The sequence below is a fragment of the Microcaecilia unicolor genome, chromosome 8, assembly GCF_901765095.1.
Source record: "Microcaecilia unicolor chromosome 8, aMicUni1.1, whole genome shotgun sequence".
NCBI lineage: Eukaryota > Metazoa > Chordata > Amphibia > Gymnophiona > Siphonopidae > Microcaecilia > Microcaecilia unicolor.
This window is the reverse complement of record NC_044038.1, coordinates 230,400,002-230,414,807: the sequence shown is the minus strand read 5'-3', so window position 1 is coordinate 230,414,807 and position 14,806 is coordinate 230,400,002. Positions and strand designations below refer to the sequence as shown.

Genomic DNA, 14,806 nt, shown 5'->3' with positions numbered 1-14,806 from the left:
CTCCAGCACTGCCTCTTTGTGTTTCAATGCCTCTACCCTCTCCCTGTTCAGTATTGACTCTGTGTCCTTCTCTCTCCCCATGTTAACCTTTTCCCCTGTCTCTTTCAGCACTCCCCAGCGTTTCATTTGGAGGGGCTGGTTATAGGGACACTCTAGCACGTGTTATATTTGTGCAGAGATTTTTTTCTCCTGGTCAAGGCCACTAAAACAGACATCGTGTTATGAGAATCAGGTGCTCAACATTCAGAGTTTCTCTCTATTTGTTTATTACATTTATACCCTGCATTAAACATGAATTAGGTTGAAACAAAACAGAATAATCCATTTGTGTACCTAAAAGGTAAACTACAAAACAGATGAAAATGTGATTTCATATGCCCCAATGAAAGGAGAGTTTAATTCTACTTCCATTTATTTCAATATATTCTACCTTCCCATGGCAGATTACAACAACAGTTAAGATGATGAACCCATCAGAAAACAGGATATCCTCACTGAAATCTGGATATCTGTATTGTATAGAAGCACAGTGAAGAAAAAACAAACTATAGAGTTTATAATTGCAGTTTCTACCAGCTACAATAATTTTTGAAGCTCTTTTAGTGATATTCAATTGTTACTAGATCTAGATTTCTCATCCAACTTTTAAGGCACTGCCTATCCAACTGAAACAACTTTTTTTATTTATTTAGATTTTGCTCACACCTTTTTCAGTAGTAGCTCAAGGTGAGTTACATTCAGGTACTCTGGATATTTCTCTGTCCCAGGAGGGCTCATAATCTAAGTTTGTACCTGAGGCAATGGAGACGCCTATAGTGATATTGTAGGCATGTACATGGTTAACGCGCGTACATGGGTAGCACATGTTAAAAATGCTAACGTGCCTTTAACGCTGTTTAGTAAGCAGGGCCCTACGTTCAAAATAACTAAGGGGAAAATGCCTCAGAAAGGCCGTAGTAATACTGCACCCTATGGACTGGTCTGTGCTATGCCGATTAAAACAATACTCATTCAGACCACGTTCTATCATCGGCCAGAAAAGCCCCTTAATCCTATCAATTTTTATTCACAATTTTTATTTTTCATTCTTTATAAAAAAAAAAATAGTGCACTTTCCATCACGCTCAACCTTTAAAGAGTACTCAATTTCACCACCAGGATTCGAGTGGTAAGTCTGCATTGGGCTTACCACCGCTCTGTAATAGGGACCATAACTTTCCAATGAAACCTTTTCCTTTCATTCAGCACTGAGGATAATCACAAATCTATTTTCTCGTCCCACTCAGGCACACTTTCTGGTCACAGATTTTTGAGAAATAAATCAGCTTTTGCCCACAGGTTGGGAATAGCCGGTGCCAGTCAAGCCCCCACCCCTGTGGGCCAACACTTTACAAGACCAGAACACTGTACCAATGATTTCACAGTAAGAATACTGAAAGGTAATTTTAAAACAATACAGGAACGTAAGACCTTTGAAATAAGAATGATTGAATATTTTAACACCCAACAGACAGGACTTAACAAGGATCTGGGTTTTCTAACCCATTATAAACCATAAAGTTGTATTTCTCTGTTTATTACCCTCCTCTCACCTACCAACACCCATCCTGTTAGAATATCAATGAAATGCTTTGATATCCCCATGCATACCCCCACCCTCCCACTCTGTCAGACTGTCAAAGTAATGCTTTGATGTTTCTCTTATATATACTATCTGCTAACACATTTGCCTATTTCCGATCGGATGAAGAAGGGCAACCTTCGAAAGCTAATCAAGAAATGTATTAAATTATGTCCAATAAAAAAGGTATCTTATTTTCTTTTCCATGTTTTATTTTGTTTGATTTCTATTTAGTCCTTAAAGGCAACATTTCAGTTAAAATATCCATGTACTACTACTACTACAGTTCTTCCTCTTGAAGTTAAAGTTGTTGCCAGCTAGACTATTTTGATTGCTTAGGTATATCAGTATTAGGCGGTATTTGATTTTTGACTGAGTTGGTCTTACCCAATATTATTTAAACAGTTTCTACTGAAGTCCTGCTTCCTTTGGCATTTCCTAGTATCTTGTCCCACCCCTACGTGGATTTAAGGACTTTAGTTAGATAAATTTTCCTCATTTTAATGCTTATATTTGAAAAATTTCAATGTATTATCTCACATATCCTGTTTAAAGCATCTTTGATGTAATTATATGTGAAAAGTATATGTGAATCATCTAACAGATGATTCCATTCTAAGATCTATAGGAATCTACTACTACTTATCAATTCTATAGCGCTACTAGATGTACGCAGTACTGTACACTTGAACATGAAGAAACAGTCCCTGCTTGAGAGAGCTTACAATCTAATCAGGACAGACAAACAGGACAAATAAGAGATAAGGGAATATTAAAGTGAGGATGATAAAATAAGGGTTCTGAACAAATGAATAAGGGTTAGGAGATAAAGCAGCATCAAAAAGGTGGGCTTTTAGCCTAGATTTGAAGACGGCCAGAGATGGAGCTTGACGTACAGGCTCAGGAAGTCTATTCCAGGTATATGGTGCAGCAAGATAAAAGGAACGGAGTCTGGAGTTAGCAGTGGAGGAGAAGCGTGCAGAGTGGAGTGGCCTAGTGGTTAGGGTGGTGGACTTTGGTCCTGGGGAACTAAGGAACTGAGTTTGATTCCCACTTCAGGCACAGGCAGCTCCTTGTGACTCTGGGCAAGTCACTTAACCCTCCATTGCCCCATGTAAGTCGCATTGAGCCTGCCATGAGTGGGAAAACACGGGGTACAAATGTAACAAAAAAAAGAGAGATTTATCCAGTGAACGGAGTTCCCAGGGAGGAGTGTAGGGAGAGATTAGAATGGAGAGGTACTGAGGAGGTACAGAGTGAATGCACTTGTAAGTCAATAAGAGGAGTTTGAACTGTATGTGGAAATGGAGAGGGAGCCAGTTAAGTTACTTGAGGAGAGGGCTAATATGAACATAGTGACACTGGCAGAATATAATTCATACAGCAGAATTTTGAACAGATTGAAGAGGAGAGAGATGGCTATGTGGGAGACCTGTGAGAAGCAAGTTGCAATACTCTAAGCGAGAGGCGACAAGAGTGTGAATAAAGGTTCTGGTAGTGTGCTCAAAGGAAAGGGCAAATTTTGGTGATATTATAGAGAGAGAAATCACATTCTAAGAGTGGGTGCAAGGCAACTTAATACCACAGAGTGCAAGGAGTCAAGTCAAAGTCTACAGATGGAGGCACATGCTAAAGATTTGTGTTAGAGGAATGAAGTTAGTAGAGAGGAACAAATGGAATAAGCTGCATGGCGCAGTTTGGAAAGGAGCTGAGGGGGACTACTTCCTCTGCTGTCCTGTGGACTACCAGAAATCACAAATGGGTAAGTCCCAAGGATGGGGAAAAGGGTTTCCTTGGACACGTTTTGTTTTGAATTTAGGGGAGGAATTTATTGAGAAGATCTGGAGGTGTTGAGGGTTCAGATCAGAGGGTGTAAGGGAGTAATCTGAATGAGAGGGGAGATGGCAATGGGGGTAGGGGGAGGTGATGACCTGTGACATTAGGACTGTGGCTGCATGTGATGTGTCTATGTGCTGTTACCTAGGTCCTGGGAAAAAGACAAAGGCAGTGACAAGAAATGGAGAATCAGCTCCAGCCTCAAAAGGGAGTTGCATAACAGAATTACCCTGTGAACCTCCAGGTAGTCTCTGGAGAGAAAGGCAGAAAAGGAAAACCACCTGAGTTCCAAAGACAGGCCCACTAGCTCCTCCATTTCAAGCAATGGACAATTATTCCTCTCTAGTCCAGATCTAGGGTGGGGCTTAAAGGAGGAGCCCACTGCCCAAGAAAGGGAAGCAAGGACAGAGCACATCAGTGGTTCGCAATCCTGGTCCTAGAAGCAGCCTAGCCAGTCAGTTTTTTAGGATATCCACAATGAATGTTCATGAGATAGGTTTGCATGCCCTGCCTCCACTACATACAAATCCCTCTCGTGAATATTCATTGTGGATATCCTGAAAACCTAACTGGCTGGGGTGCCTCCAGGTCCAGATTTGGGAACCACTGGACCACAGTCTTCCTGCTGGGAGGCCAAATGGAAGGAAGCTGAACCGGAGCCTGAAGGTAGTAAATTATCCTTTCTTTTTTCCTTTGTGGATTTTATACAGGGCATTCATTTGGAGGAAGTCTGGAGTAGGACTAGGTGACATTATTTCTTGCCTGCATGTAGGTGTAGTAGCAATCACAGCTAAACATGTGGTGATAGGTAGGCAGTCTGGTACAGGGCCTGACCCCAACTAAAAGGCATTTCCTTTGGGTATTTCAATATAAAGAAGTTCAAGTTAAAAGACAACTTACTGAACATTTTTGTTTATACATATGGAACTTTTTTCCTTAAACATTGTTAGAACTTGTGTTAAACTCCAAAGAGAGAAAAGAGGCCAGGGATGGGCTGAGTTCTCTCCAAGTGACCTTGACATAGACTGACCAAAGGGGTTAAGTGAAGGTCACTGAATATATGCAAGGATATAACCTTTATTTGGAAAAACAGAGATTTTTTGCCTGCATGAGCCTAAGGATTTACAAAGAGAGGTCTTCACGATCACTCAGCTCACACCAATGGGCTGACGATCCTTTACACTGCAAAGCTCTTCCCTTGAGGTGGTAATAAATGCAGCCTTGTCATTGGCAGTTGGACAGCTAGCCACTCCTCCAACCTGCCCACGGTATGCCTATCTCTCACTCTTATCTACATTAGACAACTAGTGTAGGTTTTTGTATTGCATTGCTAGTTTGAAGACATGGTAGATGTTGGCTTAGGTCTACGTTAATATCTACTATGTGGTAAAACCCAAACTGGCTGCTTTATACAGCTTCTTACAAAACACATTTAGATAAGATGCTCTATAGTACCAGAGAGACATGGAATGTGATGCAAGTAATTATTATTTTAATGAAAGAATGAATACAGTACAGGCATTAAGCAATAAGAAAACAATTATTTACAATATGAAAATAACACTGGAGTCCTTTTACCAAGACACAATAACAGATTTAGCAGGTGCTAAATGATAATATACCTGTTATATATGGGCATCTTATCATTTAGCGCACACTAATTGTTAACACACGATAAATCAGCTAGCATGCTTTAGTGAACGTTTCAATGATTTTCAGAAGGTAGGATGAGAATACAATGCCAGAACACAGAAAATATATCTGAAAGGTGATTACAAAGATACAATGACCCATTTCTAGCTTTGATCTTGTTCCAAAAATGGCTTATGAGATTGTGCCAGTAAATATGTGTATTGCAGGTTAAGTGGTGGTTCATCTTGTCTTCCGCCAGGGTCACCTCTCCCCTCTCCAATTGGTTCAAAACTCTGCTGCCCGTCTCGTCTGCCACCAGGGTCGCTTTACTCATACTACCCCTCTCCTCAAGTCGTTTCACTGGCTCCCTATCTGTTTTCGCATCCTGTTCAAACTTCTTCTACTAACCTATAAATGTACTCACTCTGCTGCTCCCCAGTATCTCTCCACACTCGTCCTTCCCTACACCCCTTCCTGTGCACTCCGCACCATGGATAAATCCTTCTTATCTGTTCCCTTCTCCACTACTGCCAACTCCAGACTTCGCGCCTTCTGTCTCGCTGCACCCTACGCCTGGAGTAAACTTCCTGAGCCCCTACGTCTTGCCCCTTCCTTGGCCACCTTTAAATCTAGACTGAAAGCCCACCTCTTTAACATTGCTTTTGACTCATAACCACTTGTAACCACCTGCCTCCACCTACCCTCCTCCTTCCTGTACACAATAATTGATTTGATTTGCTTACTTTATTTTTTGTCTATTAGATTGTAAGCTCTTTGAGCAGGGACTGTCTTTCTTCTATGTTTGTGCAGCGCTGCGCATGCCTTGTAGCGCTATAGAAATGCTAAATAGTAGTAGTAGTAATAGTTCATCTCTGTCTTCTTCTAATTTGGAAATGGTTTTATAAAGGGGTCTGAATCTTTGGAGGTACAGCCTTATATGGAAGCTGACTCTTAGCAGTAGAATTGCAAGACTACAGCTACTGGATCAGTGCTGTCAGTTTGAAACTGGAGCCAATGGGTCAGGAGTGGAAAGGGGACCACTCAACCCCCATCCCACTAGACACCAGATATCAGAACCTGGTAAGCCCTGGGGGTGATTGAGGGGTCCAGAGGGCAGCAGTTGATGGATTGTGAACAGAGTGGGGTGTTTGGATATGTGATCATGGGGGATTTTTAAGGGGGGATCAGATCAAGGAGCTAGGGGAGAGTAGAACAGTGGGGTTGGGGAACAGGACTTGGACATGGAATTGGGGAGGGGAGAGGTATTGAAAAGGGAGCCAGGGAGAATTGGCACTGCTCAGATTTTGATTGTCTCAGGCTGCCTGGTTAAGTGCTGCTGTATATTGGAAGCTGACCTGCTCAGTGTTGTGTAAGAGGGTCTGAAGCCTCTCCTCCCCACTTAAATCACATTGAATATCAACCCCTTTATTTTTGATGTGCTGGATTTTGCAAGTATTTAAAAAGAAAGATGCTTGCTCATGAAATGCCTTTGATCACTGTCCTTAAGCATTTCAGGAAACTTTAAGAAATTAGACACCATTAGCATTACAGAAGTTTCACTTTTTCCTTAATATGATTCATTTTTGTTCCTAACCCTTTAATTGCACAGTTAGGTAACATAAAAGTAATCAACATTTTGCAGGATTTCAGCCAGAAAGATTCCTTCCTTCATTCACTGTTCAGGCTTCTCAACAACCAAGGTCTGGAAGAAATAAAATAAAATGATGAAATGAAGATGATTCAAAAATATATTTTGCTCTATTTGGGAGTCAGATGCAGTTCTATAAAGATGTGGCAACAATTCTATAATGGCTTAATAATGCACCTAAACAGTTATAGGATACTAGCTGAAAGATGAGTTGGCCTGCCAATTTTTAGGTGCAATCAATGAAGCAAGATCAATGACTGGCATAAGTGAGCATCCCTAGGGGGACCATTAAAGGCATGTAATCATAGTATTCCATATACCTAGTGGCTTGAGGTATATATTGAACAGAATAGGTGACAGTATTGATCCTGTGCTACCCCACAGGGCGAAGCCCATGGTGGTGATGAGTTGCTGCCAAACGTTATGGATTGTTGTCTGTCTGATAGATAGGATCTGAACCAGGCAAGTACTGTTCCATTGATGCCTGTTTCTGTCAGTCATGTTAGCATGATACAATGATCCACAGTGTCAAAAGCTGCTGAGAAATCTAGCGGTACTAACACCGAAATAAATCCCCTTCTCAGTTCTGTGAAGATCATCTAGAAGGGATACGAGGACCATTTCTGTTCCATAACCGGATCTGAAACCATACTGACATGGATCTAGCCATTTTCTCTCTTCTAGCCAGTCATTAAGTTGAACATAGACTGACAGTTCTATAAGTTTCCCTAGAAATGGGACGCTGGATACTGGCTGGTAACTTTCAAGTTTGTTTTTCTTTACCAAAGGGTGACTCACTGCCCATTAGAAAGAGAGGTATTCACAATTTTTTTGATGCCTTCTATGAGGCCCATACTTTCCTGCTGCACTATCTTTGATGAGAAAATGTCAAGGGAGCAGGTAGTTAATTGAAGGCTGTAGGTCTCTTAGGATTTTGTCAAGGTTCTCCTCTGTCATTGGGTTAAGTGTCTCATCTGTCTCTGTCAGGAGTTTGTGCACTCCTGGTTAACAGATTGGAGACTGGGTGGGATCGCTTGTAAATCCTGGTGGAGACTTTTAATTTTGTTGACAAAGTAGGCAGCAAAATCATGGCAGTTTAGTTTAGACTGGACAGGCTGGTTCTGTTGTGGGGGTTGCAGTGGGCTGTTTACTATACTGAACAACTGCTTGGTTGAATTGGCAGCCTGTGCAATACATTGAGAAAAATATTGTTTTTTGGCTGCTGTCAAGGCTTGGCGGTACTTTGTTGTGTGCTTCCTCTAGTTTAGCGTGTCTTCATCCAGGCGAAATTTACCCCATCTCCTTTCCAGTTTACGTCCTTCGCATTTAAGGATCCGAAGTTCTGGAGAAAACCAAGTTGAGTGTTTGTGAGTGGAGCATAAAACTGTTTATAGTGGTGCCATTTTCTCTTAGGTCTTGGCTAAGTATGTATTCCAAATGTCAACCTGTTCTGACACCGTAGTTGTGTTTTCATCCACATGTGGATAGTCCAAGGCCTCTAGGAAGTTTTCATCAGTAACTTTTTTTGGCTCTGATCTCCTTCCAAACTGTGGGAGGTGCCATTTGTTTCAGGTGGTCACTTAGGGAAAATGTAATTAGAAAATGGTCTGACCATGATAGGGGTGTTATTTTAATATTTTTATCCCACAATTATGGAATGTCAACCCCTTTGTAGAATACCAGTATGTGACCCTTTTCGTAGGTTGGAGAATTGATCACCTGTGTAAATACTAGTGCTGTCATTGTGTCCAGAAAGGCAGCTGTGATGGTATTGTGGGGTTTGAGCAATAAGGTCTAGGAGTTCTTGCACAGATAATGTGTTGTTACGAGGTGCTTGGTATACCATGAACAGCCAGATTGGTTTGAAAGAGATTCTGATTCATGTAGCTGGGGAGTGGAGATTCTACAGAGTATGAGTGTATCCCAAATCAAGACTGCTACACCTCCACCCCATTTTCCTGGTCTTGGGTGATGTTGGATGTTGAAACCTGTTGGGCCAGTGGTAAACCCACACTTTCATGTAGCCAGGTTTCACATATTCCTAGGTTGTCAAGATTCTGTTCATGTATGATATCATGGATCACTGAGGATTTCTTTGCAGCTGATCTGGCATTCACAAGTCCATATAGTTGCCAAGGATAGTCTGGGGGTGCTGGGGGTAGCTTTGGCGTGACAATGAGGTGAACTTTTTTCTGTTATGTAGGTGTTTGACCTCTTGCAATTTTGCCTTTTCTTTAGTTGGTGGGGATTATAGTTTCCTCTCCCACACATCACTGGGATCCCCAATGTCTCACAATCTGCAGGACCAAGGCACATTTTCGTGACAGAAACTAGTTAGGCAAAATATCACTGGGTGGCACTGCAGTCCACCCTGTGGAGTTCACCCTGTGGATCAGCAATCTTACTAGTTGGCAATGCAGGGTTTAGGCTTTAAATCTAAAAGAACAGACCTTTTTAAAGTTGTAAACTCAGACCTGGCCTGTAAGATTAAAGGTTTCCAGCAACAGAGAAACAAATGGCTGTACTTAGCATTTGTATGTGAATTTCTTTGGAGATTTGATGCATCATATTTTTTGAAGAAGATTTCAATTTATGTCCCTAGTTGTGCCAGTGGTAGTTCCAGCCCCAGCACTGGGGAAATTAGTCCTCTGTAGTTTTTCTGCAGAGCTAACCTGGCAGTAATCAGGCAGCACCACGCACTACCCATTTACCGCCAGTTTAGCACACGAGCTAGTAACACCACCTCAGGACCCCTTTTACCGCAGTTCAGTAAAATGACCACTTAAGAAAGCTATTAGAGGGAAAAGTGTTAGCAGGACTCCTTATCCATTCCTACCCTAGTTGAGATTATATTCATGGACCTTTCTGATTCGATGTGAAATTTATTTTTTTTAAAATGCTGATTGCTACTATGTGAATGTTACCCCCAAAGATGATTTTACCCTTTCCTGTTTCTATGATTTTAACAAAGCTCACTATCACATGGATGCTAATGAACCTGAAGAGAGAATGTCAACAAAAATTCGGAACACTTACTGTTGACTCCACTTTCCGCATTCATCATCGTAAGGATATTTCTGAATGCTCTAGATACCTGTGTTTGAAAAGGGTAGAGGAGAACAATTCAACTTTTATAACAATTAAATAAGAGTCAATGCTGAAGGACCCTTTCTTATTGTCATCAAATGTGAGCAGTATAAAGTGCACAAGAGATGTGGAGTATAAACCACAAATGGGCAAATTTCATTCACTATTTACATAAGGCTATATTAACTAATTTTTAGCTGCTGTCTTTTTTTTTTACAGTTTACCTCATTCTATCCTAGTGGCCCTTTTAAAAGTTAAATGCCAACACAGTTGATTTCATAATGCTACCAAATCTGTTAGTTTCTCTTATTTCTGTTCACATTTCATCATCTGTCCTTCGTGGCCAGGCGGACAGCAATATAGTCCCACCAGTATTCTCATTCCCTTTATACACGGAGAGACCGACATTCGGACTGCAAGAGTTCTATCAGCTAACTCCTGTGGGCAGAGCTAAAACTGGTTATTCAATGATGGGTCATTTTCAGTGATTTAGACATTAGTGACTAGCAAGTTATATAAGGCGATATATCCAGCTCTCCGCTAGCCACTAACCTGGAGAATTCAGCGGGGGACAGCTTTTTATCTCCCATTGAATATAGGCAGATAGCTGGTTAAATGCCATTTAATCGGTCAACAGTCAATCTGGCCAGTTAAATAGCATTATATATCAGGGGTGGGGGGTAGGGGAGGGATTTCTATGTAGAAGGATTCCACATTGCAATCTGTTTCCTGATGAACTGTTATTTTCTTTGACACTATTGTCTTTTTAACATATAACATTATCCTCCCTCCAATTTGACCCACTTTATCATTGCAATAATTTCTATTCTGGGATCACAGTGTTCCACTGGTTATTTTCCTTCCACCAGGTCCCTGAGATGACTGAAAGACAGGGCACCAACATTAGGAGCTCATAAGCTCACTAATACCTTAAGTTTCACTGTTCTAGGGCTCTAATAACTGAAACTAAATTAGAGGAACAAAATTTAGAGCTGGTAAATTCTGTGACTAAATAATTTTAGACTTTTTAATAAACTAATAACTAATGTTTGCTATTTGTTTTAAATGAAATTAACACAGGTTTTATCAGTAAACCTACAAATGTTCCTGTATCCCAAGCTTAAATCACCAAGGGATTCTTCTACTAAGCAGTGTTAGGCACTGATTTTTTTCTTTTTTTTTACTCTTTCAAAAAGTAGATTAGGGAACACTCAATGACGTTGCCTGGAAATACATTAAAAAGAAGAGGAGGAACAAGCTCCGGAACATATTTTCATAGGATGTGGTAACAGCAGTTAGCGTATTTGGGTTTAAAAAAAGGTTTAGACAAGATCCTGGACTAAATTCCATAGTCTGCTATTGAGACAGACTTGCAGAAACCACTGCTATCCCTGGGATTAGTAGCAAGGAATCTTGCTACCCTTTGGGATTCCAGAATTTTGTTACTCTTTAGGATTTTTGAATCTTGCTTTTCTTTGGGATTCTGCCATGTACATGTTACCTGGATTGGCCACTGTAGGAAATAAGATACGAGGCTAAATGGACCATTAGTCTGATCTAATATGGCTATTCTTATGTTCTTATGGACCCTGAAATCTCCCTGCAAAACAATAATCACATCCATAGAGACTTCTTCTTTCGTCAGATATCCATGTAGGATTTCCCTTTGTAAGTCATATTAAAAAATTGCTTTTAGATTTCCTTACTCTTAGAAATAAATGAACATGAATAGTAGAGAGCACCTAGCTTCAAGGGGCTCCTGCATTCATTTTGGGGGGATTGAGCAAGCTTGGATATTTGATTTTGAGTGGAGCTTTGTAGGTGGGAAGGAAAGGCCAACATAAGAACTTAACTACACCTCAAGAGATGTGCATTAAAACACACTAAATATTCATGAACTGATCTGATTTGCATGTAGTCATCCCTCTTCAGTATTTGACATTGTATTTTATCTATATTAATATTAATTCAATTCAATTTAGGTCTTGCATACCGCTAATATCCCCTGTTATTCATGAAGTAACACAAGCATTTAGCCCATGTTAGTTCACTTTAGTAAACAGGACGCTATATTTTTGCTTTCTTAAAATAGAACAACTATTGCCTCACATTTTAATAACAGGCTCTTTAATGAAATATAACTTACCAGATTCAAGATAGTCTCAAGAATTTCCCGAGCATATATATGGTCTCCAATGACTATTCTAAATTAATAGAATGGAAAAAGAGTTCACGTTATTGCTGGTAGTAACAGAATCAAATTACATGCAGTGTACTAGAGCTGGTCAAGATCAAATTGGAATAACCTTCTCCATCCTAAAATCAGGGTTGGTCAAAACACTAATGAGTTTCAAAGCTTAATGTAAGAGAATAGATGCAATCAAATGTATTTGCCTTAATCTGTGTCTATTTATTTCTTCCTGGGCATCTGATTTTTGTGGGGCTACTGGACAGTTTAGCTTGTCCTCTCCCCTTTTTATGTGTTTCATTTTTATATTACCATTGTTGATGGGGTTTGATGTTGTGCTATTCGTCTTTTGCCCCTTTCGAGATTTTCTTCATTTTTGTATTAGGGCAGTTAACTATTTGGAACTTGTACACTGCCATGTCTATTCTTTAGACTTTGAATGGCAGTATATTAAACGGTTAGTTAATAAGATTATCTCACTCAATGATAATGATTTTCCTATCTCAGAATATATTCATCAAAATCATATCTTGTTGGAGAAGACAAATAGTGGCAGATTTGAATAAAATGACGCTGCTCATGTTTAAAATTATTTGAGACAAAAAAGGAATCTTTCTACTGTTTGGGATTGTGAAATCTTACTACTCTTTGGGATTATGGAATCATGCTACTCTTTGGGATTACAGAATCTTACTACTCTTTGGGATTCTGGAATCTTGCTGTTCTTTGCTATTCTGGAATCTTGCTGCTCTTTGGGATTCTGCATGTAGTCAGCCCGCTTAAAAAGCAATCAGTAAAGACTCAACCTGCTCATTCCCTCTCTACCCCCATTCCCCTCCATCACACTGTTACCCCACTGGGACTCAGACTCACCTCAGAAGTCCTACTGCTAGATGTTAGATTCCTTATTTGATAATCTGACCCTACCAGTAATACCACAAGACTACCACTTGTAGGGAGATGGCTACCCTTAGAAGGGAGGTATTCGGGGATAAACTAACCAACAATATCAGGTATAGAACATAGAAAGAATATCATAGATAATACAATAAATGTAAAGTACAGGAGAATAATCTGGCAAAGACAGTGAAATGATATTGTTTGCTGAGGGGAAAGTCCTTTCTCAGATACTGGCTGCAAAGCACTGCTCAGGGACTGCGTCAGGTACTTTCCCAAAGTTGTCTTCTGCAGTTCATACTTATATACATAGGTGATCTTAGAATAGTGTAAACAAATGCTTCTGAGTTTCCCACTGCAATTCCGTTCCCAGCATAGAAAGGATGTGGTTTTGCTACATCAGCAGGAATCTAATCAGGCTGCGGAATCATAAGTATGTCAGATATATCGATCATGCCCTGGTACACAATGTCTGTATAGCAGATGGTGGTATCATGTGTGTCGCTACAAATCCTCAAGGGAGCTGGGTGAGGCCAGTTGCAATGAGTTATATGTACTGACTTGCTTAGGCTATCAGATTGTGTACGTACAGGGTTATGAAGAGTTCAGGGTCCTGGCACAATATTGCTAACTGTACAGGTATTATGGTGGAGGGCTATCACACTAGAGGTCAGCTGGCACCATTCTGATCTCGGTACCTTCTGGGGCTGCAGCAAATTGTCTCTGGTGGGTAATAGAATGGGAGTTATCGTCATGATTATTGTTACACTGTGGAACTGATACTAATAGGCTGAAAGGAGAGTTGTGATCTGGGTTAGCTGAACTAGCAGAAGAAAGAGGAGAGAACCTGTGCAGAAACTCATAGGCAACACAACAACAGAGGTGATCCAGGGAAATGAAGACAAGCTAGAGTTTGCCACTAATTTAAAATGCAACCTCTAGTGGTAGCCTTGCACTACTTGTCACAAGGACCACAAGACCATCAGAGCCAAAATGTAAGCCTACATACAGTAAGTACATAATAAGTACATAAGTGTTGCCATACTGGGACAGACTGAAGGTCCACCAAGCCCAGTATCCTGTTTCCAACAGTGGCTAATCCAGGTCACAAGTACCTGGCAAGATCCCAAAACAACACAATACATTTTATGCTGCTTATCCTAGAGATAAGTAGTGGATTTTCCCATTTTAATAATGGCTTATGGACTTTTCTTTTAGGAAGCTATTCAAACCTTTTTTAAACCCCACTGAGCTAACTGCTTTTACTACATTCCCTGGCAACGAATTCCAGCGTTTAAGTGAAGAACTATTTTCTCCGATTTATTTTAAATTTACTAATTTGTAGCTTCATTGAGTGTCCCCTAGTCCTAGTATTTTTGGAAAGAGTAAACAAGCGATTCACGTCTACCTGTTCTACTCCAATCAGCATTTTTTATAATTCTATCATATCTCCACTCAGCCGTTTTTTCTCCAAGCTGAAAAGTCTTAGCCGTTCCAGCTTTTCCTCATAGGGAAGTCGTCCCATCCTCTTTATCATTTTTGTCACCCTTCGCTGCGCCTTTTCTAATTCCACTATATCTTTTTTGATATGTGGTCTCTATTCTATCCTCATCCTTCTCGATCTATCCGCCGCTTTTGACACTGTTGATCACAGCCTACTCCTTGATACACTATCTTCATTTGGATTCCAGGGCTCTTTTCTTTCCTGGTTCTCCTCCTGCCTCTCGATCGCACCTTTAGTGTACACTCTGGTGGATCCTCTTCCACTTCTATCCCTCTACCAATCGGTAGACACTGTCAATCATGATTTACTTCTTGCCACACTGTCCTCTTTTGGGTTCCAAGGTTCTGTCATCTCCTGGTTCTTCTCTTATCTCTCCCACCGCACCTTCAGGGT

The 14,806-nt window shown here is 40.6% G+C and overlaps 1 protein-coding gene across 1 annotated transcript in view; it reads right to left on the bottom strand.

Moving 5' to 3' along the window:
• The window catches only part of LOC115475486, a 406,432-nt gene that overhangs the window by 53,412 nt on the left and 338,214 nt on the right, over window positions 1-14,806 (bottom strand). The window contains exon 7 of the mRNA XM_030211242.1: window positions 9,774-9,831. Within this exon, the coding sequence (XP_030067102.1) occupies window positions 9,774-9,831 (58 nt within the window). The remainder of the gene's footprint in view (window positions 1-9,773; window positions 9,832-14,806) is intronic.